At 40.1% G+C, this 20,928-nt stretch overlaps 1 protein-coding gene across 1 annotated transcript in view; it reads right to left on the bottom strand.

Moving 5' to 3' along the window:
* Nucleotides 1–20,928, bottom strand: part of Dpy19l4 (dpy-19 like 4) — a 57,612-nt gene that overhangs the window by 26,359 nt on the left and 10,325 nt on the right. Inside the window, exons 4-11 of the mRNA XM_028769653.1 lie at nt 17,807–17,897; nt 17,250–17,371; nt 16,581–16,726; nt 9,993–10,116; nt 6,793–6,927; nt 5,409–5,540; nt 5,209–5,307; nt 4,688–4,761 (exon numbers count right to left, since the gene is read on the bottom strand). Of these exons, the coding sequence (XP_028625486.1) occupies nt 4,688–4,761; nt 5,209–5,307; nt 5,409–5,540; nt 6,793–6,927; nt 9,993–10,116; nt 16,581–16,726; nt 17,250–17,371; nt 17,807–17,897 (923 nt within the window). The remainder of the gene's footprint in view (nt 1–4,687; nt 4,762–5,208; nt 5,308–5,408; nt 5,541–6,792; nt 6,928–9,992; nt 10,117–16,580; nt 16,727–17,249; nt 17,372–17,806; nt 17,898–20,928) is intronic.

Here is a 20,928-nt window from a genome sequence, read left to right as displayed (position 1 = left end):
ATGAAAGCTGCTTTCAAGTATGTGCCTTGTTCCTTCCCCCCTCTCTCTTTGCTTCCTAACCTCTTTCATCATACACCCCATGGATCAGAGACAGTGGAATGAATGACCATGAACAGTCCTGACCTAGGACACTGAGAAAGTGAGACAGTCCGATGGACAGAGGCACTCACTGTCCAGCCTGAAACGCTGAGTTCAATGCCATGGTTCAAGAAGAAAACAAACTTTCAAATTTGACTTCTGACCTCCACATACATGCCATGGCATGCATGCATTCATTCTCTGTCATATTCTCTCTCTCTCTCTCCCTCTCCCTCTCCCTCCCTCTCCCTCTCCCTCTCCCTCTCCCTCTCTCTCTCCCTCTCTCTCCCTCTCTCTCTCTCTCTCTCCTTTAGAAATGCCTGAAAAATTAGAGCTGAAGACATGGCTCAGTGGTTAGGAACACTGTATTTGTACAGTATCCAGGTTCAAGTCCATGCTGGTTCACAACTAGCTCTAAGTCGAAGAGCAAAATTAAGCCTGCTGGTGCTTTAAGTTGTTGATACGAGCATTTTGTGGAGTGGCTGGACACTGAAAATGTGACTATCTGTAAAGTCCAACGCAAACATATTTTTCCAGTTGTTGAGCTGAGGGTTAAACCCAGGGGCTCATGCACAAGTCAAACCCTTCTATCACTAAGCCACATCCCCAGGTAAGAAGTAGAATGATGTGCATCAGTGCTCCTGGAACACTTGGAGATATGGCTCAGCAGTTAATAGCACTGACTGCTCTTCCAGAGGACCTGAGTTTGGTTCCCAGCACCCATATGTGAGCTCAGACTCTGCTTGACTCCAGTTCCTGGGGCTCTAATTCCTTTTCCTGACTTACTTGGGCCCCTGGATGTGTACATACATACACTCAGACTCACAACCATCTGTAGCTTCAGTTCCAGGGGATCCAGTGTCTTCTTCTGGCCTTCAAGGGCATTTACATATGTGGTGCACATCATATATGCAGGCAAGCACTTATACATATAAAATAACAAAATTTTAAAAGTGTTAAAGGATAGAACCAAAGCGTCTATTTCAAAAATGACTGCATTTTAAAAATAAGCTAAATTTTGACAATGTGCTAAATGGGACTATAGCACCATTAAAGATGATGCTACCGAAATATCTTCTATCTTTGTGCCTGGGAGACTATTACTGTTGTTGGTATTAATATTATTATTTTAAGGCAAAGCTTCATGTATTTCAAGGTATCATGAACACCGACTGCCTGTGTAGCTGAGGAAGACCTGAATGTCTAATCCTCCTGTTTCCACCTTACCAAGAACCAGGAACAGAGACATGTGATACTATGTTCAGTGTATGTGGTACTGGACATAAACCTAGGGCTGTCACACCTGCAGCACAAGATTGAAATGACTTCTTTTATTGCCCAAGTGCTTGACTCGTATCCTGTGCATCTTTTAACAGTTCTTTGATGGTTATTTTTATTGTTGTTGTTGCTTGTTGGTTTTGTTTTATTTTATTTTTGAGACAGAGTTTCTGTATGTAACCCTGACTGTACTGGAACTTGTAAACAAGGCTGACCTCAAACTCAGAGATTCATCTGACTCTGCCTCCCAAGGACTGGAATTAAAGATGTGCACCACCACTGCCCAGCTTCTTCTTTTTTTTTTTTTTGGTTTTTTTGAGACAGGGTTTCTCTGTATAGCCTGGGCTGTCCTGGAACTCACTCTGTAGCCCAGGCTAGCCTCGAACTCAGAAATCCACCTGCCTCTGCCTCCCAAGTGCTGGGATTAAAGGCGTGCGCCACCACTGCCCGGCTTCTTTTTAAACAAACAACATTCGTTATCTTTAAAAAAATATTTAAGTCTTCTCTATTATTATCTTATGTGTGTTTTTTCTGCATGTGTATACGTTTACCACATATGTGGCTGGTGCTGGAGGAAGCCAGAAGAGTATATCAGATCCACTGAAACTGGAATTACAGATAACTATGAGCCACCATGGGAGTGGGTACTAAGAACCAAACAAACCTGGATTTTCAACAAGAGCAGTAAGTGTTCTTAACTATTAAGCCATCTGTCTTTGGTGGTTCCTAGAAATCTGTCTCTAGAGAAATATGTCCTGAAATTCTGGTGAATTCCAAATCCCAACACTTATTTATCTATTTATTTAAGCATAAATATTCTCTATCTATAGCACCCATGTCATTGACTATTTAAAAAACAAATCAGGGCTAGGAATGTAGGTCAGTAGTACTGTACTTGCAGAGAATGTGTAAGGCCCTGGGTTCAATCTACAGCACTAGGGGAAACAAAACACGGGCAATCAGAGGGCAGTAGTTTTGAGAAAAAAAACTATGTCTTAACCTTAAAATACCTAGTGTATTACCCTGTAAAGCAAGTCTAATACCTGTCATGTGTACTACAAAATACTATAAATATCAACTAATAAACATTGGCTCAAAGCAGTTCTCAACCTTAGAAGACTGTAGGATAAGCTCTGGGTTAGGGACAAAGCCAATGGAAGAAAGACTTCCCTTATGAAGAGCTATCCCAACTTTTACTGTTTATGTTCTCATCCTATAAGAGTCTTTTTTTTTGTTTGTTTGTTTTTTTGTTTTTTTGAGACAGGGTTTCTCTGTGTAGCCCTGGCTGTCCTGGAACTCACTCTGTAGACCAGGCTGGCCTCGAACTCAGAAATCCGCCTGCCTCTGCCTCCCAAGTGCTGGGACTAAAGGCGTGCGCCACCACCGCCCAGCCTATAAGAGTCTTCTAATGGATGGTCTATCATAGCAAATGAATATATACATCAAACGCTTCATTTGCTAACTATGTTATGTCACAATAAGAAATTCAATTTACAGTCCTATATAATCACATAAGTGAGACAAAGGTTCCAAACTTTCTTAGAACTTGAGACATGTGTAAATAAATACCATCTGTTATACACATAGACAATATCAGTATACAAAGTCATTTCTTCCATGTTGTTTCATAAAATAAAACAACTAAAAACACATTATTTTATAATTAAAAACTTGGCCAGCTTCTGGTTTGTTATACCATAATACTAACATTATATTACTATAAACCTAATATGAAACTATTTTATGAAACAAATACCTTCCTGCCTGTCCTCTGCCCTTTTCTTTCCCTCCTGTTTGGCAATACTAGAGATCATTTGCAGGGTCTCGCACATTCAAGGCAAACGCTTGCTTACATTCTGAGCCTGCTACTATCCTTTTTAAAGGTATTCATAGTGCTAGTATAGCTGTTATTGGCTATTTTACTTATTTTTCTGCAGTGTTGGAGATCAAACCTACAGCTGTGTATATCCTAGCCCAACATCTACTCCTTAGCTACATGTAGTCCTCATTTTCAGTCTTTACTTATTTTAACTTTAGACTGTGACATTAATCTTCACCAAAGGACAAAGGCCTAAAAATACTATGAAAGAGCAGGAGAGGGCTGGAGAGATGGCTCAGCGGTTAAGAGCACTGGCTGCTCTTCCAGACGTCCTGAGTTCAATTCCCAGCAACCACATGGTGGCTCATAACAGTAATGGCATCTGATGCCCTCTTCTGGTGTGTCTGAAGACAGCGACAGTGTACTCATTTTTTAAAAAAAAGAAAAAAGAGCAGTACTCCAGGCTCTTGGAGAGGACCTACATTCATTTCTCAGCTCCCACATCAGATGGCTTACAACCACCTGTAATTCCAGTTCCAAGGAATCTGGTTCCTTCATTTCATCTGCACATACATTTCTCCACACACATACATATGCATATAAATAAAAAAAAATAGCCATAGAGTGGTGGCACACACTTCAATTGCAGCAGTCAGGAAGGAGGCAGAGGCAGGTTTCAGAGTTTGAGGCGAGCCTGATCTACAGAGTGAGTTTCAGGACAGCCAAGGCTACAGAGAAACCCTGTCTCGAAAACAAACAAACAAATAAATAAATAAGGATTAAACCTTTAAAACAATACCATGAGACTGGTGAGATGACTCACAAGTAAAAGCACTCTCTACAAAAAGCCTGATAACCTGAGTCTGATTCCTGGCATCCATGATGCGAGAACAGAACTAACTCCCCAAACTTGCCCTCTGATCTCTACACATGTGCTATAGCAAATACATGCTTACTTATACATACACAACATATCCACCTACAAGAATAAATAAACTAAATACTATAATGCTGTTAAAGATTTTATATCTACTTAGTAGATATTTAGTATTAAATAGTATTAAAGTATACTTAGTATACCTTTTAGTATTTAAGTATATCTAGGAGACTAGAAATGTATTTATTTATGCTGCTGCTCAAGGTATTCAAACCACGGTCCCAAGCACACTAACCATGTTTCTCCTGCAGTGCTGGTCAGAACTGGGGCTCTATGTATACTAGGCAAGCATTCTGCCAACTGAGCTATGGCCCTACTCTCCCTTCCCTATCCCACCACACCAAGTATCAATGTCATTTATTATAGTTCTGTGGTAGGAAACTGCCTATAGTTCACAAAGCCCTGAAGGCAATCCTCAATACCACAAAACCAAAACCAAAACTAATCTTCTACATAAAATCAAAAACTATTTTCTAAGTGACATGTAACCAGGTGCACACTCCCTCCATCCAGTGTTCTTGCTTTTTATTTTTTACAGCATACAGATCTGATGAACTTGTAAATGCAAAACTTACTTAGTCATATTTAGTCCAAATTTTACTTCAAGAAATTTCAGTACATGCTCATTTTCTTTGTGTGAGACAAACATCTAGAAGAGAGAGAATCAGGCACCATGGCCAAGCTGTGAGATATCATTCTTACAGAGAAGAAAACATTATTTTAACAAAGAAATACTCGCTTATGCCTATGCTTTTAACAGTAAACTTGTTTCCAATCACTAATGATAGAAAATACAGCCAGATTAAAAGAATAGTGAATTAAATAACACAGTGTGCAATATGAATACATTTACTGCATGCTTAGGCATAAAAATGGAATGGTGTTTTGAGAATATGAAAATTTCAACCTGTGACAGCTGATTCAAATAACCCTTGTTCCTGAAGATATTTTTGTTGGTTTATTTGGTCTTTGAAACACTGTAGTTAGAGATAACTTTGTATATACTCTAATCCTTTGTTAGCTCTTGTTCTCATTAAAGCTGGCATAATACATTCCTCTACTCACACTGATCTGGACATGAATCTCAAGTACTTACCTTCACTATAAGATTCAAGGTCACTGGCAGAGTACATAACAAGTAAAACTCAAACACTTTGATTACTTTAGCCACAAATGTTCCTTTTTTCCCATTCAGCTACAAAGGAAAAACCAAAATCACATAAACAAAGAAGTGAGGTATAAAATTAACAATTTAAAATAGTAAGGCTACTTTTTACAAAAGACAATGTTAATTACCTGAAGGCACTTAACAAGCATAAACGCTCCTACTAAACTTAATAAAGGAGACACCAATAAAGCTGGATTCTCAAACTGCAGTAAATACCCAAGGAAGAGAGAAAATATGTAGATTTTATATACTTCATAAACCTGTTAGAACAAAAAATAAAATGAGAATAAAATTAATTTTAAAAAATAGAAATTATAAGTAAATGTACTGCTATAATTTAGGACAGCGTTAGGAAGTGTTTAATCTGTATTTTTACTAAAATGGAATGGAATGAACTTAACATTTGCTTCTTAGCATTCTACAGAAAAAGCAAAGAGCTAAAAAAAAGTCATAAATGAAAACTGAATAACATTCTTTACAGACACACTTTAACTTCTGTTAGTTTTCTTGTTACAAATTCAGCTTTGTGTAGGTGTGGTACACACTGTCAGCAAACCCAGCACTTGAAATGTTTAAGTTAGTTAGAAATTTTAAAACAAAGAAAGAATAAAGGGGCTGGAGCCATGCCTAAGTGATTAAGAGTAGATACTGTTCTTGCAGAGAACTGAGTTCAAGTCCTAGTACCAATATCCAACAGCTCACAATCACCTAAACTCCGAGTCCAGGAGGTCCAACACTCTCCTAGACTACACATGCCCAGCCTCACATGTGCACAGATGCACCGACATGGGTGGGAGTGTGACAGTCTTCTGAGTTGGTACTGTTCAATTCCTGACTTGGCCAACTCCACACAAGTTCGCTGTTACAGAGTAACTCTCAGCTTCAGGGCCTATTTCTCCCTTCTGTGTACACTTCTCTTTTCCAAGTCAAACTCTGACAAGTGGAAGGGCTTCAGGGAAAGTGCAAAGCTGGAGGAATAAGGGGATGCTCACTCTTTTCTTGCCTCTTGTTGGCTTGCACTTTCTTTGAACCTTACCTAAATGTTCTGGACCCCAACAGAAGAGTTCCAACCTGTCGAAGCTCAGAAAGCAGGTGTAATTTTCCCAACACTTAACAATGCAGCTCCTGCTTCCAGCAGTTGCTACTTCCATAACACTTTTGGGCCCCCAATATCATCATCCTTTCAGCTAATCAATTAAGACGACGATGACTTTATTCTTGATTAATGATTGTTTTAGACAGTGATAAGTTTTGAGGTTTCTGGTGTTAAAAAATCAGACAAGGACCTTTTATATGTTAAACAAAGTACTTTACCACTGAACTATGTGCAGTCTTGGTTATTAAATCTTTATGTTAGGTTCTCTCTGTTCAAATAATTTCAATCTTGATGCTCATTAGAGTTTAAAAAGTTGAGAATAAGGGATGAAGAAATGGAAAAGAGGTTTTTAGAGACAATACTGTAAAACTGTTAGTCTTTGCTTTCAAATTCCTCATTTAACAGTGTCACACTACCTTGTCACTTTGTTCCACTGAGACGATATCTAGCAGCAGCAGGGATACTGCCTGAAGAAACAAGACATAGTGGCTGTGCTCCCACACCATCATAAAAGTGTACGTGGAGGTACTCAGCACCAAGTAGCAAAGCCTCTAGAGAAACAAAACAACTAAGATCAGTCATGTCACGACTCTAAGAACCCATTAAGCAAGCTGGGCAGTGGTGGCGCACGCCTTCAATCCCAGCACTTGGGAGGCAGAGGCAGGCGGATTTCTGAGTTCGAGGCCAGCCTGGTCTACAGAGTGAGTTCCAGGACAGCCAGGGCTACACAGAGAAACCCTGTCTCGAAAAACCTAAAAAAAAAAAAAAAAAAAAAAAAAAAGAAAAGAACCCAATAAGCTATAGACCAGCCAGCTGTGGTGGTGCATGTCCTAATCCCAGCTCTTGGGAAGTAGAGGCAGGTAGACAGCTACGAGTTCAAGGACTGCTTAGTCTCTATAACAAGTTCTAGGATGCAGATGGAGCTATGTAGAGTCCTTGTTTCAAAAGAAATAAAACAATAAAACAAAACAAACCAGTCATACGAACAAACAAATAAAAGCACAGCAGGATCTTAACAAAGGACAGAGAGGAACCAGCGCCTGTCTTTCCCATATTGTATTTCAAAGGGGAGAGACAAAAGGAGCACAATTTTTTTCTTCATGTCAAGAGAGGAAGCAAAAGCTAAAAGAAATTGGTTTTTGTTAGAGTAGCCGGTAATTTGGAAGTTACTTTTGTTAATTATGGAAGCTCCTTTTGTCCTAAAAGAGTATCTTTTTATTCGTTCATGCTAATTTTATTTTCTGAAAAACTATCAAGAGTCTGAGGTGCCTAGCCAAGGTTTTACTCTTAACAAAGTTTGGCCTGTTTTCCTCCAATGCGACACATATCAACCGTGCAAAACTGGATGCTACTTTTCTTTTCTTAATAATGAAAAAGAGCCTTGCCTGGGGTTGCATTTCCCTAATCTCAGGTCTTAGAACTAGAGCAAGAGGATCCAAGGCCAGCCTGGGCTGTGTCTTTGAATACACCCCATTCCCTGCTCCTTCTATGGGGACAAGCACCCTGAACACAGCAAACTTACTTGCTGAACTGTTATACCTTCATGTAGAACATGACAGATTTCAGGCCTGTAATAGCTAATTGCAATAGCTCAGTGCTTTCTTCTGCTGCTAGGGATCAAACCCAAGGTCTCAGACTTACTGGGCAAGAGTTCATCCATAGAACTGCATCCCTGGCACCTTTGTCAGTTCTTAGTGGAGAAAGATGAACTGCCAAAGCTGCTGCTATCATGTTTATTTTGAACTAAAACAAACTGTTGCCTAAAAATAGTAATAACTTTTTAAGTAAAATTTGTTTAATTTTTTTTATTATTGTGTATAACTTGGGGGAAGACCACATGTATGAAGGCCAAGAGACAACTCTGTGATATCTGTTCTCTCCTTGTACCTGTTATGAGGGTCGAGGGGATCACACTAAGGCTGTGAGGCTTGTAGAGTCTCTGAGCAGAGTCAGGCTACACAGGCAGGCTGGTTTAGTATTTGCGGCCTACAGTGTGGTCTTGAACCTGTGGAGATCTTGCTGCTTCAGTTGTCAGTGTACTGGTACTACAAGTGTGCACCTTCATGTCCATATGTTCTTTTACTTTCAGGGAGTATTTTACATTCTTTTTGGCAGGGCTGGCTTTGAAGTCATCATATAGCTAAGACTATACCAGAACTCCTGCTTCCCACCTCCCAAGTACCAGGATGAGAGGGACGGACTATAGTTCCTAGCTTGAGTCTTGCTTTATCCCACTTATACCTTATTGTTACTTTTAAATGCTTTTTTCACTGCAATGTTTCATGCTATGCTATATTTATTATTTCTAAGTTTTTTGTTTGTTTTTTGAGACAAGGTCTCTTTATTATGTAGCACTGGCTGCCCTGGAACTCACCGTGTAGACCAGACTGGCCTCAAAATCACAGAGCTCCTCCTGTCTCTGCCTCCTGACCACTGAGATTAAAGACATACACCACCATACCTGGCTTATTATTTTATGTCTTCAAATTGAAATATATACATATTACATGTAATATATACATAATATACTATATTATACACAGTCAAAAATAATCCTATCATTGTAAATGGGTTTACAGTAAAAAGAATACTACCTTTCAGTTTCCTATTATATTTGCTTAGTAATGTAAAATACACGTAAGGACTTAAAATAGAGGAAGGAATCTAATTAATTCCTCCCATTGGTGTGTTTGGTTATGGTGCTGGGGTAGAAGCTCCAGCCCTTGTACATGTCAGCTACCACAGAGGTATACCCCAGCCCTGTGCTGTTTTCCAAACAGCCAAGCTTATTAGAAGACTTTGTTTGGTCAATTCTGGTCTCTTCCTAGCCAGGAAAGTTTTATCTAGACAGCCAGACTGCCAAAGGACTGTTATGTTTCAGTCAACTTCAATATAATGAACTGCCTCTGTAGGCATACATTTTATTAACATTATTCTGTGACACAGTCTATAGGCTTCATTCAACTGCCCATGGGATTGAGGTAATAACAATAACAAAAACTTAAGAATCTACATGATCTGAGACGGACGTTTCCTTAAGCTTTGACTAACCTACTAATCTCAGTCAGGGAAGACATGTGAGTGAACACAAGAATATGCCACACTGCCATCAAAGTTTACACCACTGCCATCCTCAGCCACGGCTGTGTCTTCAAGAATATTTCTTTTAAGTTCTGATGACTAAAGGACATAAATGTTCCTGAAGTAAGAGAAATGGCAAAAAACAATACTTGGATAGATTAACTTCCAAAAAGAAATATTCTTCATATAACCATACTAAAAACAATGTAACATGTGTTTTTCTAAAACTATTTGGCTGTCATCAGATTAGAGAAAAACCTTACTACATGTTACATAGTAACATGTTTCACTGAATACAACTTAGCTCCTACGATGACTTACTTTAAAATTAGGCACCACAGCCCACCATGGTGGTGCACAACTGTAACCCTACACGGTGGCAGGTAAAGGAAGTGCTCAAGGCCTAGCCTTAGTTACATAAGGAGTTCGAAGCCAGCCTGAACTAAAGACATTTTTGTGTCAAAACAAAACAACCAAAACATATTTGCAAAGCATCAGAACTAACTGTGATGTATAAAACAGATTTGTATCTTACCTCTGCATAAGTATTTAAATTTCTTTTTAAATAGCCTGTAAGCGCAGCAACTTGGCATGCAAAATATGGTAGAGCCCAGTTTTCTCTTAAAGGAATGGAGTACTCAATTCTTGTTGTGTCCACCCTAAAATAAACCACATAGGACACTGAAAGTGAGGCATACACTTGTGTAACACCACACTATACTTCTCTCTTTATCTCATTTTTAAATTATTATTTTATTTTATGCATATGGCTGTTTTGCCTGCATGAATGCCTGTAGACATATGTGAGCCTGGTGCTCCTGGATGCCAGAAAGAAGGCATCAGATTCCTGGAACTGGAGCTACAGACAGTTGTGAGCTGTCATGTGGGTATTGGGAATTAAACCCAGGTCCTCTGGAAGAACATCGAGTGCTCTTAACTGCTGAGCCACCATGGTTCACAGCAGTAATCCCAGTACTTGGAAGGTAAAGGCAGGAAGATCACTACAAGCTCAGAGCTAGCTTGATCTACACATGAAGCCCCATACCAGCCAAAGAACAACAAGGCTCTGTCTCAAAATGTTAAACATAGTAAAATAAAAGTGACAGAAATAGTGACAAATATCAGAATAACTAGTTCCATGCATATAAGACTGTAATCAGCCTTTAGTTACCTATTACAAAAGAGTATAAAATAGTCAAAATTCAGGAAGGATGAATCAGAGACTCAGTGGACAAAGGTGTTTCCAACAAACAATTCCTGAGACCCATGTGGTAGAAGGGGAAAACCAGTCCTGAAAGTTCACCTCTGATTCCCACACATATACTTCTTAACTAAACAACTGATACAATGTAAACAAAAATAGTAAGTTCATTGAAAAAAATCCTGTATTTTGTTTTTACTTATTTTTTTCAAAACTGCCAAGAAAAAAAAAATATGTCTTAGTGGGTTTCTGTTCCTATAACAGAATACCATGGACTTTGCAATTTATAAACAAAAGAATGTATTGCTCCTAGTTCTAGAAGCTGGGAATCCAAGATCAAGGAAGGCAACAGGGACTCAGTGTCTAGCAAGGACCCATTCCTCACAGTTGGGACCTTACAGCTCTTTCCTTACTACAGTAGAACAAGGTAGCTTGATTCAACCAAAAATGTTTTTCTCTAGTGCTGGAGTATGAAACCAGGCCTTGTGCATACCAGCCAAGCCCTCTACCATGCTGTTATGTCCCAGTGCCCTTCAACTGTTTTTATAGGGGCAGTGATTCCAGTCATAAAGACTGAGTGATGGGCCATGAATGAGGAAGAGTCTTTATGACTGGAAATCAAGTAACTTGGAGAGGCACATTCAAAGCACAGCTGCACAATGGCAATTCTAACGATTCTGGGCTTGGCAAAGAGTTCTTCATTATGACACAAAAGTACAAAAAATAAAATAAAACGGTACAACCCAATTCACTAGACTTGATCAAAATTTAAAACTTTCTGTTTTCATTATTAAGAAAGTATGTGGCCAGGCATGCTGACTCATGTGTTTAACTCCAGCACTTAGGAGGTGGATCTGGCAGGTGCATCTCCCTGAATCTGAGGACAGCCTGGACCACAGAGAACGTTCTGAACACTCAGGGCTACATAGTGAGAGACTGCCACAAAAAATAAAAACAAAAGAGGGGGCAGGGGAGAGAGAGAGAAAGAAGAAAAGAAAAACATAAAGCACACAGACAAAAAACTCTGAAATACATGCCCCTGACAATGACAAAACACAAGAAAAGCCATCTGCATGGTATTCCTACCACCGAGGAAGAACTAGTATTTACAATATATGTCACCATTTATTATTTAAGGACACAAAAACCTTCTCAGAAATGCATGGTTAGTTACTTTACTAGGCAAACATCATAGCCTGCACAGTAGAACTACCGCCATATACACTCTCCATCACTGATTACAATGTTGTTATGCCAGCATAACTGTAAAAACTCTTAGAACTCAATAATCAGAAGGTAAACAATGCCATAATAAAAACAAGAACTGGCATGGTGGCACAAAGCACAAGAAGCCAAGACAGGAAGACCACAAGTCCACTCCTCCCTGGGCTTCAGTGGGGGATAGGAATGGTTACAGAGCATACCACAGGTCCAACCTCAGTACTATAAAACAGAAGGTGTGAACAGGCTCTTGACACAAAACTTTCCATTAAAAAACAAAATAAAGAGACCTTGTAGAGAGACTCTCTTGTGTATTGTGTGGAAGCATCACCTGTCGATAAAAAGCTAATGTTCTAAGCAAAAGGCAGGAAATAGAAGGTAGGAATTCCAGTAGAGCCGGGCGGTGGTGGCGGACACCTTTAGTCCCAGCACTTGGGAGGCAGAGGCAAGCGGATTTCTGAGTTCGAGGCCAGCCTGGTCTACAGAGTGAGTTCCAGGACAGCCAGGACTATACAGAGAAACCCAGTCTTGAAAAAAACCAAAACAAAAAACAAAAAAAACAAAAAAACAAACAAAAAAAGAGTTCCAGTAGAGAGATAGGAACTCTGGGAGATTCTCACACAGAAGATTCACCCTGGACTCTGAGGAAGTCGGATGCATGAAACTGAGGAGAGGTAACTAACCATGTGGTAGATATGGAATAGTTCAAACGGATTAAGTGAGTTATTATCTAGTCAGGGAACAAGCATAGCATAAGGCCATAAGCACTGTAAATAAAAATAAGCCTCTGAGTTGTTCTTGGGGAACTGGGGCACAGGTGGGAAGGCCCGTGGTTATAAGATTTTACCAACTAGCACATGCACATCACTGATCATTAAGTACACACAATTTAAAACTATGCTCTCTGCAACCTGACTGCCATGATGGAGCCACACAACTCTTACCTGTTAAAATTCTTCCTTGCCTCAGAACCAAAGCAATAGTGAAAGAGGAATTTTAAGTTAGTTTAAAATCAATAGTATAACAGGAAGCCTTAATTCACTAATACAAATAGTTAAGAATTGCAGGTCAGCTAGCTTGCTAACGAAAGGCCGTTACAGGGGATGCAGAGCTAGAGAAACAAAGGTCAATTGAGTGTTCCAAGAATCTGTCCCTGTGGTGTCTGACTTAGCCTCCTCTGGGGAAATTCCCACCAGAGGTCCCAAGGACTTTAGAATTAAATTCAGCCAGATGGTCTGTTGGCTCAGATAAGCATTCACACTGGGTCGCAAGGCCACAGGGATCAGAGACTATTCTCGTGAGACTTGTCAAACCTCTGCCTGGGATCTGCTTACACACATTACAGACATTTGAAACAATCAATTGTGTGTGATTATCCACAACCCTCTCCCTTCCTCCCAGCCTTTGCCTATAATAACCCTAAGCTTTTGGGCCTCGAGGTCAATAACCCCTATCTCCTGCATGAGGCACGTATCGACTCGAAACTTCGTATATTAAAGGACCTGACTCATGTAATTACAGCAAGATGGTTTTTGGAGTGTTTTTGGGTCCGTGTCCTTCCTGGGTCCCCTTGGTGGAGTCTTTCAATAGGCTCAGCAAATCTTGGCCCAAAATCTCCAAGACCATATTCAAATAAGAAATCCAAGGAAAAAGCAGCAGCTTGCCAATCAGTGAGAGAAGCCATTGAGAGGTCAGTCTGCACTCATCCTTAAATGTAGTCACCTTGCATTCAAGAACAGTGGAGCCCCACACTCAGACAAACACTGGTAAGACAGCCTGAGGAGCAGAATACATTATTCCCTGGTAGAAACTGAACTGTTTCCAAGCTCCCCTAAGCAGAAGCAAACATCATACAATGTGAACAGCACGGTCCCCTCATACAAGAAGTCACTGGAAACGTCTCCTAAAGGAGCCCCTTCACAGACCCAAAACTGTCAGTCAGGACTGCTGAACTATGAATTCCTCTCACCACTTTCCCTTCACCAAAACTCACAGCTCAAGCCAAATCCAAGAATCATGGTGTGCGGTGCCTGCTGTTTGGTCTCCTTTGACATTCTAGTACAACCATGCTAAAAACTAAATTCCTTTCCTGCCTCTCATGGGGAAATATTAATAAACTATCATGAGATACCACTGAACACTGTATTATCTACTATGCAACAAGGCTATCAGCACCACACACACACACACAAAAAAAAACCCACACACACAGAGTGACTTAAGATCGGGGCCAATCATATGGCTTAGTGGTATACCACCTGCAGGCATAGGCCCTGGTTTCAATACTTGGCATTACCCAAAAAAACTAAAAGGAAACAAAGCTAGGGAAAACTCCTTTGCTTAAAACAGCTTATGTTATGACTTCCAGATAAGATCGGAGCTGCAAACTGCCTCAAATGTGAGCTGGAAAACAGAAAGCCAGAAAAGTCTTCAAAGGAAGTAGGATACCTGAAGAGAGCAGAGAAAAGGGCAGGCGACTCAGAAAAATAAACAGAATAGAGCTTTAGCAGCGCAGCTCCTGTGAGAGAAGAGCCAGCAGCTGCTTCCAGAAGCAATTTGTTTTCTCCTTGCTGAGTAGTACTGAGGATGGAGCCTTCAAGAATAAACTGATCAGGGGGCTGGGGAAATGGCTGAGGTAAAAAGTGCTGGCTGCTCTTGGAAAGAACCCACATTCAATTCCCAGCACCCACATAGTGGTTCAGAGCTGTCTGTAACTCCAGTCCAGAGGATGTGATGCCCTCTTCTGGCCTCTGTGAGTGCCGGCAATACACATAATGCACTGGCAGGTAACACCTATCTATATGCATAAAATAAAAATAAACAAATCTTTATTTTTAAAAAGCTGATCAATAAAATAAGATACCCTCCCTACAAGTAACTCAGAAGAGATATCAAAACCAGTAGATCCCAAAGTGCAAAACACAAATGTAAGACCATAAAAACTCAACCAGGGGTATAGCTTAGTCAGTACAGTGCTTCCCCAGCATGCACAGGACCCAGTTCAGTGTCTGGCATTAACTGAGTGCTCATCTGTAGAGCCAGCACTGGGTGCACTCAGTGCATTTCAGACCACACTGCGCTACACAGTAAATCTGAGACCAGCTTGGTCAACATAGCAAGACTCTTGTCTCAAAAACAAAAGCAACCAGAGAATAGTCTCAACAGAGTCCCTGCCTTGCTGTAAAAAGCTATACCATGTTCCTTGGCCATATAAAAGAAAAAAAAGTTTTCCAGGCTTCTTCTTTGAACGTGATGATAAGTATTTAATGATCAAATGAAAAGAGTACTAATTTGACAAACGTAGTGGTCTACATAATGGTCTTAATGAATGGTTTGTGACTTCTGGGGTGTGTGTGTGTGTGTGTGTGTGTGTGTGTGTGTGTATTGGAGTGATACCATGTCTCCAGGATTAGGTTATAAAAGACATCTACCAATGTCTCTTGGATCATTTAATATAAAATAACACCTTATGTTATATCTGACCCAGATCTACCAGGTAAGCCTCTTTGGAGTTCTATTCCTAGCAACTGTGTCAAATAATGTTCTTTTTTATTAGAAGCTATTGTCTTATGCAGCAGTAAGCAAACACAATTGCTTCTTAAAGCCAGTCTTGTGCTGCAGCCCAGGCTAAACCTGAACTCCTTATTTTCCTACCCTTAACTCCTGAGTGTTGCATCCTGAGTGTCATCATTCCTGGCCTAGAACTTACTTTGATTTTTTTTTTTTTAAGTTTTTATTTTGTTTTGAGCCAGGGTTTCTCTGTATAGCCCTGACTGTCCTGGAACTTGTAGACCAAGGAGGCTTCAAACTCACAGAGATCCACTGCAGATGCCTCCTGAATGCTAGAATTAAAGGTGTGCACCATTATGGCAGGGCAGGATTAAGTTTTTTGAGTCAAGACTTTGTTAAACAGACCAGGAGTGCCTAAAACTTAGAAGGCACATGCCATGGTGTACCAGTGTAAGTCACAGAACAATTTATAGGAAACCACTCTCTTGGACTGCCATATGGGTCCCAGTAATCAGACTCAGGTTACCAGGCTTAGCAGCAAGCAGTCTTTTCAATAGCTCATGCTCGAAGAATAAGTTCATTTTCTTTTTGCTTCAAGTCAGTGTGGCCCCATAAATCCTACTCATCTCTGAATCTTATACTAGCTGGAGAAGGCTTTCTGCTTTGTTTTACCCTCACGCGTATGTGCATACACCTGTGTGTGTATGCTGCCATATGTGTAGGAGCATGTGACCACGTGTAAAGAGGCCTGAGGCTGACTTCATTACTCTTCCTTGGTTGTGCTTCATCTTACTCACTGAGGTAGGGCCTTCGGATCAGTAGAGAACTTACAAATATGACAAGTCCGGCTAACCAGTGTGCCCCAGGGAAACTTCTAAGAGCTGGAATCACAGGAGGCCCACATCCACCCAGCTTTACAAGGATTCTGGGAGTCTAAACTCCAGTCACATACTTGTACAGCAAGTGCTTAAACCACTGAACCACCATCCCAGATTGGCTTTGTAAGTGATCCTGTATCTAGATTAGACCCTGAGAGGAATCCTACCTAAGCTGCACCACGTAGCATAACAATCAATAGGTTTGAAGATTATAGTTGAGCACTGTAAGAATGGGAATATTTTTTTGGAACTCTATGACTACCACAGCTACCAAAACAAAATTTGTAAATATCAATTTAAAAACCTTGCATACCTGTTTATTAGGAACCATGCAACAGTAAGCATTCCTGCTAGCCATGTGCCACTCATAAGCCAACTTGTAACAAATAAAGCCGTAACATATATTCCTTGTAATCCAAACACAATGCCAATGTAGAAATATACTGGTTCAATCACTTCCTAAAGGTAAAAAGAGAGGGAATGACAGAGGATGATGTTAAACAACCCAAGGATTCAAAACCATGTAAGAAAACAGGCATTAAAGGGGAAAAACAGGGCTGGAGGGATGGCTCAGTGGTTAAGAGGACCTCAATTCCATCCCAGAGCCCACATGGTGACTCGTAACTATCTATAACTTCCAGAGCAGTGGCTCTCAACCTTCCTAGTACTGTGACCCTGTAATACAGTTCCTCTTGTTGTGGTGACCCCAACCATAAACTTACTTCATTGCTATTTCATAACTGTAATTTTGCTAGTTTTGAATTATAATATAAATATCTGATATACAGGATATCTGATATGTGACCCCAAAAGGGGCCAAGACACAGATTGAGAACCACTGTCCTAGAGGATACGATGGATGCCCTCTGACCTCTGAGGGCACTAGGCACACACGTGGTACACATATAGATATGCAAGCAAAACACTCATACATATGAAGTAAATCTAAAATAAAAATAATAAAGTAAAAAGAAATACATACATTGCTACCAGTTGCTTGATAGAGCACACTGGCGATAAGCTCTGGGTACAGCGACATCTGTTGCATGGCGTTGATAGTCTTCATGGAGACGGTTTTGTTATTGTGCGTCAGCTCATAAACACCTAAACACATAACAATTTTTCTCCAGATTACTGTTCTGCTTTGACAGTGATTCAACATGTCATTCATTAGTAATCACAAATACTATAGAAAGAAAGACACTCAAATGCTACAGTAGATGCCACATCTTCCCAACTTTTTTATTACATACATAAAGAGAAATTCTGAGACAATTCCCACATTCTAAAGCTTGTAATCTTCTTTTTTTTTTTTTTTTTTTTCCGAGACAAGGTTTCTCTGTGTAGCCCTGGCTGTCCTGGAACTCACTCTGTAGACCAGGCTGGCCTCGAACTCAGAAATCCACCTGCCTCTGCCTCCCAAGTGCTGGGATTAAAGGCGTGCGCCACCACTGCCTGGCTAGAGCTCATAATCTTTAAGAACAGTATTTTATTTTAGAACAGTATTATTACTACAATTCCAAATGTGGTTGGCCATACCTCTTTCAAATGACGGAGCCTTCAACATGTCTTTATAATAGGAGTAGTAAATGGCACTGTCACCCTGAAATGTGATCTCTCGCTCAAGTTCCTGCAATGAATAAGTACCACATGTCAGTGCTGAGCATCAGCTGTACACTTCCTTCTCCTTCATCTTCCTGTGTTTGGGTTTGTTTGCTTCCTTTACATTCTAAACTGACACTTACTGTTTTATTCGAGGACACATTTAAAATGTCCTACATTACCATATTAATAAGATTAAATTTCTCCATAGTATAGCAAACGTTTTAGTGAAAACACTTAAGGTTTCAAATGGCTTATAACTGATATAGCATTATACGTTTTACATATAAGGAAATTCTAGAAGGAAAACCCAAAGGATACTCTACAAACAGCAGGAATAGTAAGAAGACACTGACAATAAACTGAATGTCAGAATTTAAAGTAAAAGCCAGGCATGGGGATATGTGCCCACAATCCTAGCACAAAGGAAGTTGAGGGAGGAGGATCAAGTTTGAGACCAGCTTGGGCTATATAGTAAGTTCCAGACCAGCCTGAACTACTCAGTGTGACTCTATTTAAAAAATAAATAAATAAAGGACTTTAAAAACAAAATGTCCAGAATAAGAAGATAAGTTAATGCAGGTAGCAGTGCATTCTACGATTACATATAACCTTACATATTGAGAAGAGGAAGGCTTTAATAAGTACATTTGCAGAGCCGTACATTCTCAGTGTTTTTCAAATAACCAAGATTTACAAGTCTTGGGGGCTGGACATGTGGCTCAATAGTGGAGTGTTTGGTTCAATTCCCAAATTGGAAAGAAAAAAAATCCCAAGATTCAACTATACAGATCAAAACTACAGTAATTAAAAACATAGGGTAAAAGGCACGTGTGGTGGTCTCACTCCTTTCATTCCAGCACTCCAGAGGCTGAGGCAAGCAGGTCTCTGTGAGTCTGAGGTGAGCTTAGTCTACTAGCAAGTTTCAGTCCAACTAGAAAACACACAGTGAGAACCCCATCTCAAACAAACAAACAAAATCATCAGAATGTTTGGTATTTGTTTATGTTAAATCAATTTTTTGTTCAGCCCTAATCTTATTTCCCCATGTGCTAAGAGTCCAACCCTAGGTCCTGTGTTTGGGTCAAGAGCTCTAACCCTACACTGTAACCCAGACCTGAGCAGACCATCTGTTAACATCACGCTATTTTCAGACACAATACAGACTAAGGATTCCTACTTCAAAATCTGAGATCTTAAACACTCCAAAAGCTGAACCTTTGTGTATGTGGACGTGACGGTGTAAGTGAAAAATGTTCCACCCAAGGAAGAACAATAAAAACACTAGCAAAACAGAAATGCCAAAATAGCTTCAGACTACATACAGAAAGCTGTGACATAAGAATCGTATGCCTAAGTGTGGAACCCCTTCCCAATATATCAGATTGTGTATATATAAGTACTGCAAAATAAAAAAAAAAATTTTTTTTAAATATCTAAATCACTACTATTCTGGTCCTTGGCACTGTGGATAAGGGATACCCAACCTGTACTCAAGAACAATGCTAGAACCATTTTTTAAAAAAGATTCATTATGTTTAATTGTGTGTGTGTGTGCGTGTATACTCAAATGCATGTGCACACTCATGTACCTGTACATTCACATTCAGGTGTCTATGGAAGTCAGAGTCACAGGATCCCCCTAGTCAGATCACAGGTTGTTCTGAGCTGCCTGACATGGGTACAAGGAACTGAACTTGACTTCTTTGTAAGAGCAGTATGCACTCTTGCCCACTGAGCCCCTAGGAGCAATTTTTCAAAGTTCTAACTTGTTATGATTTTACTGACTGCTAATTTAAGAGCCTTGGGATCCATAAGACGCTCAGTGGGTAAGAACATTTGCCACCAAGCCTGACAACCCAAGTTTGATCCCCAGAAGCTATATGTTGGAAGGATAAAGTTGTCCTCTGATCTCCCTGAGCGCACACAAGATAAAGAAAGAAAGAAAGAAAGAAAGAAAGGAAGGAAGGAAGGAAGGAAGGAAGGAAGGAAGGAAGAAAAATAAAACATTTTAACTGTTTGGAGTACACTTAAGTGTACACACTAAGTATCTGTAATCCTAGCACTTAAAAAGTCAAACAGGAGGACAGAGAGGCCAAGGCCAGCATGGCCTACAAACAAGATCTTTAATTAAATATAAGAAATACAAATACTCGCCCCAGGGGGTGGGAATTTTGAGGGTGGGGAAGTGGGGGGGGGTAGGTAGGGGTTACATCCACGGAGAAGAAGGAGGAGGGGTAAGGGGATGGGGGGTTCCCGGGTGGGTGGGGGATGGGGTAAGGGGACAACATGAATTGTAAATAAAACATCCAATAAAAAAATAAATAAATAAAAAAAATAAAAGAAATACAAATACTTCTGTACTTGCATAGTTGTTACATTTTGAAAAGGGCTAGATTAAACGATTCTATGAGTTTCTTTATTTTATTTATTTATTTATTTATTTTTATTTATTTATTTATTTATTTTGGTTTTTTCGAGACAGGGTTTCTCTGTATAGTCCTGGCTGTCCTGGAACTCACTCTGTAGACCAGGCTGGCCTCGAACTCAGAAATCTGCCTGCCTCTGCCTCCCAAGTGCTAGGATTAAAGGCGTGCACCACCACACCCGGCGAGTTTCTTTATTTTAAAATATTTCCATTTCCATATATGTTTTTCACTGTTAGTCTCAAGAGGAAATGTTTTTCAGGTCTATTTACTCAATGAACTGCTCTCCCATTTACAAACTGCTCTGGTCTGAATGCTAGTGTTCCTAGATACAAACCATTGTATGTGGAAATTCAATCCCTAGTGTGATGGTATTTGAAAAAGGGATTTGGAATGTGGGTGTGTCATGAGGACAAATCCTTCATGACAGGATTAGTGCATTTAGGAAATAGGCCCCAGAGTTCCCTCGTCCCTTCTGCCACAGTAAGATGGCCAGTCACCTACAGATCGAGAAGCCAATCTGGGACGAGCTGTAGTGGCACACACCTTTAAACTCAGCATTCTGGAGGCAGAGGATCTGTGCGTTAGTTCCTGGACAACCTGGCCTAATAGTCAATTCTAAGCCAACTAGTG

This window comes from Grammomys surdaster, unplaced genomic scaffold, assembly GCF_004785775.1.
Source record: "Grammomys surdaster isolate TR1022 unplaced genomic scaffold, NIH_TR_1.0 64, whole genome shotgun sequence".
Classification (NCBI taxonomy): domain Eukaryota; kingdom Metazoa; phylum Chordata; class Mammalia; order Rodentia; family Muridae; genus Grammomys; species Grammomys surdaster.
The sequence above is the reverse complement of the archived record's forward strand: the minus strand, read 5'-3'. Positions and strand labels throughout refer to the sequence as shown.